The sequence below is a fragment of the Schistocerca piceifrons genome, chromosome 4, assembly GCF_021461385.2.
Source record: "Schistocerca piceifrons isolate TAMUIC-IGC-003096 chromosome 4, iqSchPice1.1, whole genome shotgun sequence".
Lineage (NCBI taxonomy): Eukaryota > Metazoa > Arthropoda > Insecta > Orthoptera > Acrididae > Schistocerca > Schistocerca piceifrons.
This window is the reverse complement of record NC_060141.1, coordinates 131553737-131572068: the sequence shown is the minus strand read 5'-3', so window position 1 is coordinate 131572068 and position 18332 is coordinate 131553737. Positions and strand designations below refer to the sequence as shown.

At 43.4% G+C, this 18332-nt stretch overlaps 1 protein-coding gene across 1 annotated transcript; it reads right to left on the bottom strand.

Annotated features, from left to right (window-relative positions):
* Positions 1–2508: 2508 nt before the first annotated feature.
* Positions 2509–13454, bottom strand: LOC124795666 (serine/threonine-protein kinase STK11-like). The gene is made up of 3 exons (XM_047259738.1): positions 13381–13454; positions 6976–7224; positions 2509–2734 (listed from the first exon to the last, which is right to left on the bottom strand). Exons 1-3 carry the CDS (start codon positions 13452–13454, stop codon positions 2509–2511), a joined length of 549 nt encoding a protein of 182 aa, XP_047115694.1.
* Between the last annotated feature and the right edge of the window lie 4878 nt (positions 13455–18332).

The window sequence follows — 18332 nt, the reverse complement described above, 5'->3', positions numbered from 1 at the left end:
CGATTTTTCTCGACAAAGGCTGAGAAGTGCATCTTGGTGCTTTGCCACATTACACCTCTGGCCATGAGCTTTTATTATGTGCAGTATTTATCGAATCTGAATTTCACCATTGGCGGCCTCCCCTCGTTAGTTGTGTTTGCTATAACAGGGCCAGGTTGAAGGATGCATCCTTTATTTGTGCGGAAGCATTGTGATGTTTTGTCCCGATTTGTGGTGCTACACAGTGAATTAGATTGCTGACAAGCGTTTTACGTCATTCATATTCGTAAAATGTATACGCATACAAAGTATTACATATCAGAGCTGTGCCTTCATCTCATTTACAAGCACGTAAGTCAATGTGAGAGCTTATTAACAGATAACACATGTATTATCCTCTATTATGTTATGAATAAATATTCCCATCCTATCCTACTGCCCCTTACAGTCATAGCACTATTTAGAAAGCTGTATGATGCCGACATATGAAAATACTTTACGATATAAAGCTTATAAGTTGTACCCTTGGTGTGCACTATCTTTGCTACACGCACAGGCAGTATATTTAGTAAATGTGTTTTCGCGCCAACAGACTTAGCTCCACATGCTGTCAGCGCACCTGAGCTTGTATGTGTGATAGATTATTAGAAAGATGGTAACATTGACAATTCAGTACATATTTAACAACATGTTACGATGTAATAAGTGTCGTACTCATCGGATCTTGGGGGACTCTCGCAGTCAAAAGGCTGCATTTTGACGACGACATGGGCGGACATGCCGCCGCCGTCACCCCCCGTCCACCTCCTCCAGTTTGCCGATGACACCGCCTTCCTTGCCCTTGCCCCCACCCTGCAGCGCCCCCAACACCTTCTCCAATCCCATCTTGACCGGTTCACCGCTTGGTGCAACCAGTGGTTGCTCAAGATCAATCCCTCCAAAACCCAGGCGATCATTGTAGGCAAAACCACCCTTTCCTTCCGCCTCCTTGATTTCTATCTCACCATCTATGGCCGTCCTATCGCCCTCACTCCCACCCTTAAGTACCTTGGCGTCACCCTCGACCGTCGCCTCTCCTGGACTCCCCATCTCCGGACAATCCAAGCCAAGGCACGCTCCCGACTCCGTCACCTCAAGCTCCTTTCCGGCCGTACGTGGGGTCTGGACCCTCCACCATCCTCCACACCTATAAATCCCTCATCCGCCCTATCCTTTGTTACGCCCATCCGGCCTGGATCTCCGCCCCCCCCCCTACCCTTTATAAATCCCTACAAATCCTTGAATGCCATGCTCTCTGCCTCGCCTATCGCATCCGTCTCCCCTCACCCACGCGGATCCTGTATGATCTCATCCCCTTCCCCCACCTCCTCCTTTTCCTTGAAAGGATAAGGATCCCGTACACCTCCCGCAAAGTCGATCCTCCTCATCCGCTTGTCTCACCCGTCCTCTCCCACCCCCCCTGCTGCCGTGCCTGTATTCCCACATCCCACCTGGTCTCCATCTCTCCACCCTCCTTACCCTCTCCCAAGGTGGCTTCCGCCAGCTCCCCCTCCCTGATGATGTCCTCCTCCCCTCCATCTACCCCTCCTACCAACTTTGATCCTCCCTCCCTCTTCCTGTGTCTGTTCCTTTGGGCACTCTCCGTCCCTCCTTCCCTTCTCACCACTCCTCCCCCGGGCCTCCCCTTCCCTGTCCCTCTACTCCTCCTCCCATCTCCTCAGCCATTGGCATCTTTGTTCTCCCCTCTCCGCCCTCTCCCCCCCCCCCACCCCCTCACCCTTCTTCCCCTCTTGGCGGGTCCCCGGACTCGCACACGCTACGTGGACTTTCGCGCGCCGGAGATCATCGCCATCAGTGTCTCGTGTGTGTGACGTCGTTTTGCGTTTTTAGTGTCCACTGTCACGCTTCTACGTTCACTTGTGCCGTCGGATTCATCAGTGTTATGTGCGCCGTGTTAACGTGTTTTCAGCGTCGTTATCGTCGAGTGTGAACGGCTCCGTGTTTTTTGTGTATCTGTGACCACTATTTTTTTTGCCCGTCACTATGTTTATTTTAATTCTCCATTATTGTACTGTTATTGTCGACACTATGGCTGAAGAGCGCCGTAGCATGCCGCTGCCAGCCTACCTGATTGTTCAGGTGTTAAAATAACAATAAAGGAAAAAAAAAAGTCAGACAGTCTTATATTCTGACAGAATGCAAGTTATCTACATTTCTCACCAATTTTTATAATTACGCTACTTTCTTAATGAAATGTTTGTTTAATTATGTATATTCATCCCGTGCTTCACTTTTTTTTGTGTGTGTGTTTAGGTAACTTTCGCAGCGTAACTTGAAAATGGCCATAAGGCCGAAATTGCAATCGTAATAATAAATATTTCATACAGTCAACGGCGACTATGATGTCTTTTAAGAAATATTATATGACGTGAATGCTAACCATGAGAAGTTAATCATATATCTATGCAATTGGAGGATATATCGATATTTAATCAACAGCCCTGGTTAAGACGAGTGTTGGAAGTGTCTCTAGCTGAGCTGGCGGTATTTAGTAGAGACGCGCCTGTTGGCGGGCGCGGCGTCGAGCAGCGCCTGCAGGGAGAGCGGGCAGTAGTCGAGCACGAGGAAGGCCTTGTCGGGGTGCAGCTGGGCCAGCACCTCGTGCAGGCGCAGCACGTGCGGGTGCCGCAGCGCCCCCAGCAGGCACGTCTCGCGCCGCACGCTCTGCTCGCCGAACGGGATGCGCCGCAGGCAGCTGCGCACCACACGTCACACGTCACTCGTGCGTGTACGTCGTCTAGTTCACTTACCGCCACTACCAGCTACTACAGCCCGTGTTCCGCGAAGCACAGACATGTGACAAGACTGGAGCCGGGTAGGTGGTATCGATATATCGAAATACCGATATACCTTCACTGTACAGTCGACATATATCGCAGTTATCTATATTATCGACATGTGAATTAACCGTCATTAAATATTGAGTACCGAAAGTGACATTTTTTATTGCCTGTCTTTTCTTGACTCATAGGCGTTGTAACTCTCGTCGGTAGTTTTCTTGCCCATTCTTTGCAGTCTAACAGTAAATGCCTTGCAATGGACTTAATTTACTTGCATATTCATTACTACAAAATAAGCACCAGATTTGAACATGACTGCATATTAACGAAAGTTTGTTACTTTCGTGTGTCATTTCTACTATTGCAAATGATAGTTACGAGGTGCAATACAAACACGCTTGGTGACAGCACTGTATGAGAATGGTGGAAATTACTATTCGCTGCTCCCAACTACGTGGCAGAATATGCGCTCTCCTTACCCCCCGGAGTGCCTAGATCAAGAAAAGGTATGCGCACTGTAAAACAAAAAACAAAAAAAAAGGTTCAAATGGCTCTGAGCACTATGGGACTTAACATCTGTGGTCATCAGTCCCCTAGAACTTAGAGCTACTTAAACCTAACTAACCTAAGGACATCACACACATCCATGCCCGAGGCAGGATTCGAACCTGCGACCGTAGCAGTCGCGCGGTTCCTGACTGAGCGCCTAGAACCGCTAGACCACTGCGGCCGGCACTGTAAAACAAACGTAGATTCGACACAAAAGTCACACAAATTACTGTACTTGCATTTAATGGAAAATGGACTGAAATGTTTATAATAAGTACAAAACTCGCGCCCGGAACACGTATCAGAGGTGTTTCACTTTTGAGTCCGGATGGGCCAAAAGTACCGATATTTCAATCATCACCATCATCATTTAAGACTGATTATGCCTTTCAGCGCTCAGTCTGGAGCATAGTCCCCCTTATAAAACTCCTCCATGATCCCCTATTCAGTGCTAACATTGGTGCCTCTTCTGATGTTAAGCTTATTACTTCAAAATCATTCTTAAACGAATCCAGGTACCTTCTCCTTGGTCTACCTCGACTCCTCCTACAATCTACTGCTGAACCCATGAGTCTCTTGGGTAACCTTGCTTCTCCCATGCGTGTAACATGGCCCCACCATCAGGGTGGTCCACTGATCGTGACCGGGATAAATATCTCACGAAATAAGCGTCAAACGAAAAAACTACAAATAAAGAAACTTGTCTAGCTCCAAGGGGTCAGCCATAGCGCTGTCTGGTTTCCCCCTTCAAGCTAGACAAGTTTCGTTCTTTGTAGTTTTTTCGTTTGATGCTTATTTTGTGAGATATTTGGCCCGGTCACTATCACTGGACCACCCTGTATATAGATTCGAGAATTCGAATTAGGGAGTACGAGTGTTCTACAAATACCAGCCTCGGATGACTGACAGCCTACAGCAGATACTATGTGAGTGAGCATTAGACTCTCTTAATCTTGCACACTGAGATGGACTTGTAAAGTTTAACTATACGTATGCCTGGACTAGGATAATTGGTTTCAATTGTACACTGGTCTACATGTTCCTGTGTCTGTACGCCACTTGCATTGTGACGAGTACTTGAGCCCAAGGCTTCGATTAGAGCAATAGTGTGTGGCACTTGCGTGGATCGTGGTCTGTAGTACCACACATCACAGATTGACGCTATTCCTAACAAAGCTATAGGCTGAGGTGGCCAGTTCTTCTGCTAGTGCCTTGTGAGCCTCCTCTACGTTTTACTCTTACTGCAGTTATACGCTCGTGTCTGTGCTCTTCTGCACATTCACTGCAAACAAGTGAAGAAGCAATAAAAACCAGACCTGTAAGCCAAACTAGAGTGTCATTTCCATATTATCATCATATCTATCTCCTTAGCCTAACATACAAGTCTTTCTGTACTGTCTCCAACCACACAGACCTGAAAAATTTTTGCTTGACACAATCACTGTTTCAGAACTGTACGCAGCCGCCCGTGTACCATGCGGGATGAGATTTCTGAGAGCAGTAGCTGGCTACACTCTACTTGGTGCGGAGAAAAATAAAGATATCATTTAATAATTAAATGTATTCAGTTTGAATGAAGAAATAATGAAGTACAGGAACAAACAAAGGGGCATATTACAATAATGCAAGAACCGAGAACACCAAAGTCACTGCTAAAGTGCACGTTCCAGTCACATTAATGTGACCACCACCTATGTTGGACATCATTGTGCAATAACCACTAACAGACGGCAAGTGGCAACACTAGCAATGGAGCGTATATAAAGCGTCTCGCGGAGGACGTGGAGAGCGGTGCAGTCGTGCGGAAATGGAGAGATTTGTCTGAATTCCAAACGGGCAAGGTGATAGGCTTTCGGACTAAGGGTGGGAGCGTTTCCGAAACCGCTAAGCTTGTAAACTTTTCATGTGCCGCCGTGGTCAAAGTATACCGCGGATGGCAAAATGGTGCAATCAGAAGTTGGTCCTGAGGCAACTGCAGTGCACGACGGGCCACAGACGCCAGGGGTGAAAATCGGTTGCAGAGATGTCGACGGGCTAATAAACTTGCAACTGTTGTGTAGCTGACCCCCAAATGAACCAAGGCGTTACTAGCAGTGCCTCCCATCAACAATGACCGTTTAGCGAACGGAATTTGCATGCCAAAACCGCAACCGGACATCAACTGAGTGGCGACAGGCGGCGTTTTCAGATGAATCACGTTTTACGCCCCATCGGACACAGGGCCGTTGGTGTGTACCGTCGTACAACAATCCGGGCCAGATGAAGGAGCTTTAAGATCTGGGGAATGTTTTCGTGGACTACCATGGTGGACTCGTTATTCTAGGAGACACAGTGGATCAATACAAGAATGCATCTATCCTTGGGGACCATGTCCACCCTACACGTAATTTTTCGTCGACAAGATGACATCTACCAGTAGGACAATTGTATAAGTCACGCAACTCGCAGTGTGCGTGCGTGTTTTGCCGAGCAACGCGGTCGGTTTACCGTACAACCCTGGCCACGAAACTAATCGGATTTAAACCCAACTGACAATCTGTGAGACGACTTCGATCGGATTGTTCGCGCGATGGAAACTCAGTTGAGAAATCCAGCACAGCTGTCCACGGACTACAATTGAGAATCTGTGCGACGACCTCGATCGGGTTGTTCGCGCCATGGAAACTCAATCGAGAAACCCAGCACAGCTGTCCATGGACTACAATTGAGAATCTGTGAGATGACTTAGATCGGGTTGTTTGCGCAGTGGATACTCAATCGAGAAATCCAGCACAGCTGTCCATGGACTACAATTGAGAATCTGTGAGACGACTACAATCGGCTTGTTCGCGCCATGGAAACTCAATTGAGGAATCCAGCACAGCTGTCCACGGACTAGAGTCGGTACGGTTCCACATTCCTGTCAGTATCTTCGAGAACCTCACCGACTCTCTTCCTTTACGTCTCGCAGTGATACGCGCTGCAAAAGCTGGTTGTTCAGACTATTGACAGATGGTCACATTAACGTCACTGGACTGTGTGTGCGTGCGAAATGTGTGTGAATTCTCATGGGACTTAGCTGCTAAGGTCATCAGTCCCTAGGCTTACACACTACTTAACCTAAATTATCCTAAGGACGAACACACACACCCATGCCCGAGAGAGGACTCAAACCTCCGCCGGGGCCAGCCGCGCAGTCCATGACTGCAGCGCCCCAGACCGCTCGGCTAATCCTGCGCGGCTGGACTGTGTAGAAACCAAAGTAAGGAAGAAGGGAGAATGCGGTCCGGGGAAATAATGAATAGTGCAAAATACTTGAGAGCGGAATATAGCAGATAAGTTTTGATCTTTGATGTTGTTGATGACAGTGCTGGTGGTGATGGAGGTGCTGTTGTTGGTGGTGCTGTTGTTGTTGGTGGTGGTAGTGATCTATCCACGAACATCGCACTCCTGTGGACACGATCATTGTATTTCCTATATGTGATGTGAACTTTGAATGAGATAATACGCTTTGGCACAAGACGAAAAGTGACCAGAAGTGGCTGGAAGGGTTCGGCGCAATGGTATCAGGGTAGCTGCGTGTGCGAACCGTCGACTACGCAACCCTGAGTCGACTGGGCATGCTGACCTCCTGCGGACGATCTTGACGGCGCGGCGCGCGAGCGTGCCGGTGTGCACGGCGTCCTTGACCTTGCTGTAGCCGCCGCAGCCCAGGATGTCGCCCAGCACGTAGCTGCCCACCGCCTGCGGCGGCCGGCGCCGCTCGCGCTCCATCAGCGGCCGCTGCTCCTCCGGCCACAGCAGCAGCCCCGTCGGACGCCGCCACCCGTCCTCGCTGCGCACCACCGTCTCGTCACAAAACACACCACGGCTCAAACTATTGCACCACGACACAGCACTTCACCTCACGTGTTGGGCGTTATCCATCACGATGTGGTTTGTTGGTGAACTTCCGTTCCTTGAAGAGTCAACAAATCTTCTGCTACCAATTACATACCAGGTGTACCGGTATGAAATGAGCGTTAAGATACAAATGTGTCGATAGGGAACATTTGTTGTGAACGAGTCTTAATTTTTTTTATTTGGTTGTTATGACATCTGTCAAAGATATTTAGTATACATCAAGTCATGGAACAAACAACATCATATGTCTTCATCGTGTTAACAATGTCGAATTTTGTACCAGAAAGTGATGATTTGCGGAAAGCATTAATTTTTTGTTTTCATTTGAAAAAAAGTGCTGCAGAGCCGCATCGAATGCTTGTCGAGGCATATGGTGATCATGCTCTATCAGAAGCAACATGCAAAAGATGGTTTCAACGGTTCAGATATAATGATTTTGATGTAAGAAATGAAGAACGTGGAAGACCACCAAAAAAGTTCGAAGACGTCGAATTGCAAGCAATATTGGATGAAGATGATACTTTGAGTCAGAAGCAAATGGCAGCAATGCTAAATGTTGCACAACAAACAATTTCTGGCCGTTTGAAAGCTATGGGAAAGATCCAAAAGTGTGGAAAATGGGTGCCACATGAATTGAATGAAAGACAGATGGAAAACCGAAAAACCATTTGTCAAATTTTGCTACAAAGACATGAAAGAAAAGCAATTTTGCATCGAATTGTTACTGGCGATAAAACATGGATTTATTTTAAGAATCCTAAACGGGAAAAATCACGGGTTAATCCGGGACAACCATCAACATCGACTGCAAAATCAGACCGATTCGGCAAGAAGACAATGCTCTGTGTTTGGTGGGATCAGAAAGGTGTGGTGTATCATGAGCTTCTAAAACCCGGTGAAACTGTGAATACTAATCGCTACAGACAACAAATGATCAATTTGAACTATGCATTGATCGTAAAAAGACCTGAATTGGCCAGAAGACATGGCAAAGTAATTTTTTTACACGACAATGCACCTGCAAAACTGGTTCAGCATACAATCAAAACACTTGGCTGGGAGATGCTACCGCACCCACCGTATTCACCAGATTTGTCCCCTTCCGACTACCATTTGTCTTCATCAATGGGACACGCATTGGCAGAGGAACACTTCGATTCCTACGAGGAAGTCGAAAATTGGGTGTCCGATTGGTTTGCTTCAAAAGACGAACATTTCTACTGGCGTGGTGTCCACAAATTGACAGAAAGGTGGTCAAAATGTATGGAAACCAATGGTCAGTACTTTGAATAAAATGTTTTTACTTTTCAATTCAAAATTAGTGTTTCATTTTCACAAAAAAAACGCTCATTTCATACCTGTACACCTGGTACATGGAGCATTATTTATAGTGAGCTTCCGGTGTTCAGCCGAGTTGTTTCCATTTTCTGCATAGTATGTCGATGACCGGCCCATCCGTCTTCTTCGGGTGCTGCCAAGTTTTACTGTTACGAGCATTCTTTGCCTGAACTCCAACCAGACTGTGAGCTATTGTTGGTCTCACGCCGAGTTCGATTTCCATCGTCCACTGCGCCTTTTGATGCTCTTTTTGTTTTACAGAGCACGCACTGATAACTCCGTGAAATTCCCTCAGTGTTTTCCAATTCTGACCGCTTTGATGGTCGGCGAGTTTATAATACATTGAGTGGCGAACCCCAATAGTTATTTAATTGAAATCTCCAGCCTCTGACATCTTGGATAGTATCCTTAATTATGTTATCCTAGAAACACGGCGTTTGCATCACGACACTGTTCTTGTCGTATTACATTTCATTATTATACGAGTATTGAAGACAGTACTAGGCGGCAGCTGATTTGCTTAGCTGTTTTAGTTGCATGTGTCGCTGATGTTCCTTGCATGCATCCTCGACAGTCTGCCTAACGTAAGACATGCCACATTCGCATGGACTGCGATGCACACCAGGCTTTCGGACACCTGGATCGTCGTTAACACTACAAAGAATACTTTTTATTCTAGTTGAATAGAGCGAAAAATACTGAACGCTGTGTTTCCGCAGGAGCAGCAAAGAGCGTAGTGGACGTCGGCAATCGAACTCGGCTCTAAATAACGGAGTGAGACCAACAATACCTCACAGTCTGTTTGGAGTCCAGGCAACGAGTAGACATACCCCAAATGGCTCTGAGCACTATGGGACTTAACATCTGAGGTCATCAGTCCCCTAGAACTTAGAACTACATAAATCTAACTAACCTAAGGACATCACACACATCCATGCCCGAGGAAGGATTCGAACCTGCAACCGTAGCGGTCGCGCGGCTCCGGACTGAAGCGCCTAGAACCGCTCGGCCACAGCGGCCGGCGAGAAAATCTCAAGAGAGCACGATATGTCACACTTATCATCGGAAACTGTCAGGCGTGTACGACATTAGAAGCAAGTTTGTGACATAATTGCGGAACTCTCTTCTGTACGGAATGTCCTAGTTAGTACAAAATGTATTTGAGACTTATCCATTGTCTTTGGATACCACCCATGACCTAACTTAAGAACAAATCTATACTACTAAATAGCAACGCGGTTCTTGCTGTTCAAGGCAGTTGCGGGTTGTCTATATACTGACTTCCAGAGGCAACAAAAATTTGATTTTCAATATTTCATATAATTAGTGACCGGATTTAAAAATTTAAAATGCTGTTATTATCTACTCATTAAGAACTATAATCTTAAGCAAAAGGCTTAACACATTAAAACAAGTATTACAGATACGCACTGTGTATAGTATATCTTGAAGCAGCGTAACTCACAAGGCGCAAATTATCCAGATTATATTCATTCAGTATTTGACAATGAGACCACTAAGCGGCTTCCGACAAACTTCAAACAGAAATTTTAAATCTTTCCTAAACTTTTTCTGGCTTACATGCTGAACGCAAAAGTAAGCACAATTTTGAAGCTGTTTTATACACGGGAGTTCCATTCTTTAAAGAATCGGGGGTTTACCGCTACAGTACTACTTCAGCAATTAACGTGTTACAATTCACTTTATGCTCAAAATTCAAATGGTTCAAATGGCTCTGAGCACTATGCGACTTAACTTCTGAGGTCATCAGTCGCCTAGAACTTAGAACTAATTAAACCTAACTAACCTAAGGACATCACACACATACATGCCCGAGGCAGGATTCGAACCTGCGACCGTAGCGGTCACGCGGTTCCAGACTGAAGCGCCTTTAACCGCACGGCCACACCGGCCGGCTCACTTTATGCTTCCCCTAGTCTTCCTTCCTAATGCTGATGCTGAGATTATGTATCAAGAGACAAAGCAGCTGAGGCCGTCAGACTCCTATTCTTCCCCGAGGATACAAATAGTGTCCCAATGTGTCCATGTATGGGAAAGTGTTCTAAATGAGGTGGAACATGTGAACCAGTACGGTACACACCAAACAGGGTGTGGGGAAACTGTCCAAAACCCACATCCAGGTTGACCGACAACCATTCCCTCGTCGTTAATCCACCGGGCGGATTCCGTCCCCGGCTGGCAAATCTCCCTGTGCTGGAAGTGGTCGCGTTAACACACGCGGCTACCCGGGCGGGTAGTCCGTAGTCGTCCTTGCATTTATATGTAATACTGCAATGAGTTACGAATTCTTTCAAATATTCACGATTCATCTAGTAATCTTTACTGCTTGCTACTCCACTATTCTGTGTACTGTACACTTCGCTTTTGAGATCCTCCCTGCAGCAAAGTTTCGCGTAAGATGTCTTCCATTAGCAGCAAAATTTGCCGGTACCCCATCACGCAAGTACCACATTCACCGACCACGGGCCATGGGTAAAATTTGAGCCCAATTAGATCACACATTATAGAAAAGTTTACATTCCAAATACATATTCATTAACTAGGTCAAATTTCATAATGCAGTCAGTTTCGGTTCGTTACCACGGAATTGTAACTACATCGCGTATCGTTCGCTTCATGACACGTGTTTACTCGAACGTTTTGGCTTCCACTATCGTATACTTTCGCATTCTATAAAGGGAGCAAAATCCTTTCTTTCCAACAGCACTTACAAAATAATGAATCATTGGATAATACTGTTTGGTTATAAGCCGTCAGAGAGCGTTTCCACTTTAAACACTCCATATTAAGCCGTTATATTCGCGTCAATGTTGAATAAAGTAACCCAACAAGTGTCTTTCGAGTTTTGGATGCATAGGAACGATGTAGGCATCAGATAACGTTTAAGATACTGGGGAAAAAACTGGTTATGATAACAAAATAGTCTTTTTTGGAAAGAAACTGACGTTGCTTGTGGGCTATTGCAACAAAATTCAACTAGGAAACTGACTTACTTTCCATAAAGTAACACGATAGGAAAGGTTTCAAACTGACTTTACTTGTACAGCTTTTCATTGTGTTAAAATTATTGCTAGAAAAAGTATTTTGGAAATTATGGGCTTATTATCGGAAAGGTATAAGTTAGAATTTCTGTTGGTTATTCTGGAGTATAATTAATGTTTTTCTATCCCAGCGAGCGCCTTGTCTGTAAAATCATCGTTGTTGTTGTTGCAGTAGTCTTAAGTCTGAAGGCTGGTGTGATGCGGATCCCTAAGCTAGTCTATTCTTCATCTCTGCTTAACTACTGGGACCTACATCTATTTGAAACTGTTTACTGTATTCAAGGCTTGCGCTCCCTCTGCAACCGCCAGTCTCCATTATCGTACTGACTATTTCTTGACGATTCTGGATGTGTCCTGTCACTTTTAGTCAAGCTGTGCCATAACGTTCTTTCCCCCATGTCAATTCAGCGCCACATTTTAGAAGTTTCTGTTCTCTTCTTGTCTGAATTGTTTATTGTCCACTTTCACTTTATTAACTATGGAATGTAAAAGCCAAGGTCTGGTGTCCAAATACCGCTTTGAGAACCTTGTATATTCTCTCAAAGTATGATTTATGTCAAATCTGCAGACGTTACCTACAGTTTACAGCGCTAGAGAAGATGACATGAAAGAACGCGTAGCATATTGTCTTTACTTACGCAGATTTTAAACCTTATGCTGAATTATAGGTCAAATGGAAAGTCACGTTCTTCGCTCATTTTACGCCGTCTCAAACATGTCTCTCATAAAGAAGGCTGATCGGCGTTGAGTGCGCCAAGCTGAAATACTACGCTCTCAACGATTAAAAGCGAATTTATATGTGTAAGATACTGACAACACTATGTGGCACAGTCAAGTGTAGTTAGTTAGGTAATTACTCCACAGATCTAATTCGCGATAAACATTATGATGCGGAGCATGTCAAGTAAATAAACTAAAGTAAATAAAAAATAAATAATATTTATATGTCTGCATGAGGGTCCTTTACAGTTTTTAATGACTATCTCTATTCAAGAATACATTTATGTACATAAAGAGTTGCCGAGGAGGAAGCTCTTTTACCTATCTTTGAAAACATTTCTGCTATCTGTCAGGCATTTTGTTTCCATGGATAAATTGTCAAAGAGTTTTACCGCTGCATAATTCACCCTTTACTGTGGTACAGTTACAATCATTAGAAGATAATGCAGATCAGTTTTCCTTCTACTATTGTACTTATCTCCGTTACTTCCAACTGATATCCTATTTAAATTGAAAATAATTAACGGATAACAATATTGTTTCCTTTATATTCAGAGACCGTTCAATGAAATAAATTTCGGTATGCAGCATTTGAGGCTCTTGGAGTAATAATAATAACAGTAACATCAACTACGACAACAAAGACTCTTAACGTTGTCTTTTCCTCACTTTTAGATTCTTGTGTATGTTGAAAATTAAGTTTATTACAAAGGGAGTATGTTAATACCACAATATGCTTAATCAGACACCAGTTTGCTTCTAATACATTTAGCAAACGTTTTATGTCGGATATCTTTCGACAAACTACGGGCATGTAACATTCACTTACAACTCTATTTTATTTATTTTCTAACAGGTAGAACAAACAGTCCAGGGAGTAGTGAAACTATAAAAACTGCATCCTGGAATTCCGAAATCTTTGTAGTTGCCGCAATTTTCTTAATTTATGTGCATTCAGCACTAAGCTACGCGGAAATCTTAATATGCAACTGCGTCTTAGTTTCTCCTACCTGTCCTCGCTGCTGAAGGATAAAGAACTGAGTTCTTCCTCTATAAGCGTCTCCATAGGATCCTCCTCTGCCATCCCGCTTCTACTCTTGGCCATGATTCACTCTCCTCTACTTTCGCTCTTACCGGATGTAGCGCTAATTCTAAACACAGCCGATCTGATTCAAATACTTCCGGTTAGCGTAACTGGGAGGAACATATGACAAACGTCCGCAGATGTATCTGACGATGCAGTTCACAGAGTCTAATGCTTATTGCAGCTGCAATATCTATGGAGTGATCAATCAGATCCGCAGAGTAGAACTTTTGTTTTCAACGTACATCGCCTCCAAGGAGGCAAAAATAAGGGGAGATGCCGCCACAGACTTACGCTGTACGTTGTTTTGAAGCTGACTCTGTCATGTTAAATGCCCCAAAACCATGACTGAATTGTGTTCGTAATTTTGTCACGTGTAACAGTTTTTTTAAATAGTCAGTATTACAGTGTTTAGGCTAATTACAGTATCAGGAAGGATATATCAGACTTTGTCTTGTGTTAATTGCGTATTTGATTCAGTAATACGGCTCATTTGCCCCCGTAAATGTAACTTTCTTTTTGTTTATACATTTCAAATAACCGAGAAGTATGTCATATGAAAAGGATGCTTTCGTAATCCATTTAAATCCTCTTTTACTGTATTTTCGTCGCTAACTGATGAAGTTAGGTCTCCGATAACAATGCTTGTTTGTTTATTGTAGTACTGATTCGTACTCGTACATTTTCAACTTTCAAATCACGTGCACATGATTAACGTTCACGTTTTGCAAGTAAACTTACCTACGTTTTCTTTGTTAGCCCGTAAATGGGTGTAATGAGGAAAGAAGCAACCAAGGCACGCTTTCAGGACTTGTTGTTGCCAACAAAGTGTCCGTCTACTTAACTGAGTGGTAACGCGCTTGCCTCCCATGCAGTGGGCCCGGATTCGATTCCCGACCGCGTTGGAGACTTTCTCCGCCCGTGGACTGGGTGTTGTGTTGTCCTCATCATCATTTCATCCTCATCAACGGCACGCAAGTCGCCCAATGTGGCATCGACTGAAATAGGGCTTACTTGCACTTGGCGACCGAACTGCCCCGAATGGGTCCTCCCGGCCAACAATGCCATGCGATCATTTCATTTCATTTTTTGTCAACAAAGTGAAAGCTTCTTGAAATGTCGAAGGAACAGAACGGCATGGAGGTATACCTCCAAGCATAACTGAGTGCTTGTTTCGTTAAGCTGTCAGTGCGTCAGTGTAACTGTAGTTAAAACATTTTTTCACTTTGAAAACTTACCCACAAAGTGTCATTCAGTTTGTGGCATTAGACCAAACAAACTTAAAGCAGCAAGCGTATATTATCTAAAGTGAATCAACATGTACAGTCACTGAGAGGCCACAAATCATATTACAGAATTCATGATAGCAAAGGGCTATATTTAGCAGAAGAACTGAATCTTCGAAAGTTTCACCGCTTATATTCAGAGAACAATCCTCCAAACCCTATGTCATACGAACAATATCGACTGATTTTTGTGACTAACTACAACATAAGTTTTAGGTACCCCAGAACTGACAAATGTTCAGTGTGTGATAAATTTAGAGCTGAATGTTCTAAACTTGATTTACAGATAAACAACGAGAAAGATGCAACTCAAAAACTAACTCTGAATAAGGAAAAAAAAAAAACATCTAACAACTTGAACTGAACTACGTAATAGGAAAGCAGACAAGATTTACGAGATAAAACGTTCCGAACGTTTGAAGACCAGAAAATCCGTGATTAGGAAAGCAATCTGTCCGAATTACCAGAATCTTCTGCATCCTAATGTTGCAACCAATGAAGCATATTACCGCAGGCATCTATCATTCCATTCATTCCATATTCAGTAGCTGCTAACTTTTGGGGAATCTGTATTTCATACATATAACGAAGCACTTTACAACAAAGGACCTGAAGTGTGTTCAGTGTTGGGGTATTTCTGTTCTGAAATTATGCGTAATCCTTGTGCCTAAACTCAGTGTATTCTGTGATTACTGTTCTGGACAAAATAAAAACAGCTGAGGTTAATGTTTTGAGGCAAGTACGACGGCGGACAACGGCTTCAAGGTTTTGGCGCCATGGCGACTCCCCTCATTTTTACTTTCATGATCGCCTCCCAGGTCAAGTGACTTTTCGGTACTTCCTTACTTAAAGAAACTGTTTCTCCCGTACAGTCGCTCGGGTACGCAGTCATCTAATATTTTGTAAAAGACACCATGGACGCTTTTGACTGAAAATTCTTTATTTGAACAACTCACTAATGCAATGTCTGCGGTATGGCCATTATCAATGGAAACAATGGTACTCTGGCACGTGTCAAAACCTAAAAATCAACCGACATATATGCATCTCGTCAACACATTCGCGTGTTGTCTCTTTAACTGTGAGACTGCGTCCACATTAGGCGTTAGCAAAAATGGCGTACATCCGACACACTTTTATCACATATAATAAGAGAGAATGAAGAAGAATCTGCACGTGTTCGCATCCTGAAAACATTTTTCATCTGAAATATATTACCGATTTATTACACGATAGTATTATAATGACTTTAAGTAGTAGAATATTCTGAAAGTAATAACAGTTCTTTTTCTGCTGCCTATTGTTAAGTAAAAACCTTAGAAACGAAAAGCCTCGGCTGTGTAAGATGTTATCTATCAGTCTTTTGGAAACTTTCTTTGGAACACCAAAGTTATACACCCTTAGAGAGAGAGAGAGAGAGAGAGGGAGGGGGGGGGAGTGAGCTAAAAAATTACCCGATCGTAAACTCACTGAAGCAACACATGTGGCTTCATATAAGGAGGCCACGCTGTTGCCAACAGATCGTTTTTTCTTTTCCGTCAGCAGAGGTTATCGCGAGTGCCAAACCGTGTATGGGCAGTACAAGAAATTACTGAATTTGCTATTATGGGCAGCATGAGTAATCCACCAATGCGTCGAGTGCGACTAGAGACACTTTCCGATCAATTACTATCTTAGAAACAGTAGGCGTCAACAACGTTATCAGACAGGCGTTTCAATAGATTCTTGAAAATGATACGAGAATAGAGGGATCGAACATTCGGTACATTTCAATTACCTGATATCAACGGCTTAGTTAATAACTGCTTTCACCTAGAATTCTTAAAAAGAAAGACAATTTGTACAGCGTTATAAACGTTACTGGTTCTCACAAACAGGCTACTTGAAAAAAATATCACGGTTCCCCTGGAAATCCTTAAAGATCAGTGAATACTTATCACACTTTCAGTGGCTGTTTCTGCCTCACGTTGATCGTTAGATTTTAGTATTGAATTAGCAACTATGATGTTACCTCACGAACAATATTTTTTATTTCCTTTTTGAGTAAGTGAAGAAATAAACACAAAAGAACTAATTTTATTTCAGAATTTTTTAGTATGAATGAATCCTTGGACTGTATTTGAAGATTTTGCTTTATTTTCCATTTCGGTGCTACAATGCACCACCTTCACGCCCCTCTATGATAAACAGGATATTCATGAGGGTAATTAGGTAACCGCCATAATATACTTCGAGGGGGGTAAGATCAAATCTGTGGTTGCAATGACGAAATCCTAAACACTTCTTCATTGTATCAAACTATTTCCCACTTTATGGGGCAATGCAGTATCACAGTATAACGAATTGACATATATGTCTTTCATTTAATAAGTAACGAACTAGCAGGTTAACAACGGATTTTAAACTGTTTTGTCCATCTATGCTCCTGGTATGAATTTTCTGAATTTATTAAAGCTTTCGTCAACATAAACGTTGTTTTAAAGATCAGAGTGCTTCAATAGCCACGGTATTATTGTATGTAGTCTGGTTTTGACTTCTTCATACATTTTAAGTGTCGTATCCGACCAGCTGTCCAGGGACTTACACTTAAATGTGAACTCCAAAGTACTGTGCAACACATGGAATCAAATCACTGCCATAGGCAAAAAAAGGGCGATAAGTGACAGAAAAAAATCGTAGGTGCGAGCTAGGCGTGAACCCAGAATGTCTGGTTTTAGAGTCACACACTTACCTACTTATCCACCGAGCCACACATGAAACGTCTAAACACTGAAAACTGAGACAGAAATTCCAAAGACCGATGCCGTATCAGCAGAGCAAGTTGGGTACAGCGATTTGAGATTAATGTTGACAGCAATCAAAGAAAATCAAAATTGTGTCAGTCATTTCGATATATGACGACAGATGTTGATAATAAGCGACAGAAAGGCATTACAGAGTATTTCACAAATAAATATCCATTTACTACATTTTTTCGATATAAAGTGAAAAGCAATAACATTGACTGCAAGAGCAAGAAAAATGTGGGAAACGAGATCGAGCAGTCAAAAGTGATATCAGAATGCAACAGCTCAAGATACTGATTAAGTATAGCGAGACCTGAGCGATGTAGACGGGTAGTGACTCAAACTTAACATGTCAATAAGACTGAATTGCGTCGACGCGAAGAAATCGATGTTGCTCGTTTTGTTGGTGTATCTACGCGGTCAGACCAAAGTGTCTACAAGGAATGGTATACCGCTAGCAACAACGCACGAGTGTAAGAACAGAGGTCGTAAAAAGAAAGTAACCAAAAGTCGTGCCTCGTCAATGGCAATCGGCTTAAAAACCAGCAGGAATTGCTGCCATCAATGAATACAGCCCCTTCCGGACCAGTTTCCCAGCGAACACCATCTGAGACTTTTCGGACAGCAGCAGAGCAATCTCTAGTGCGTTTTCATGACACCTTGGATGTAGATGACCATCAAACTGAGCAGCCTGGAACCCAAATATCGTACGCAGTTAAGAAATGTTAACCTCTCATGTGGCAATTAATATGTGCTTCTTTCAATGGTTCATTCATTATTTCTCTTCTGCTTGTTTTTAACGTTTT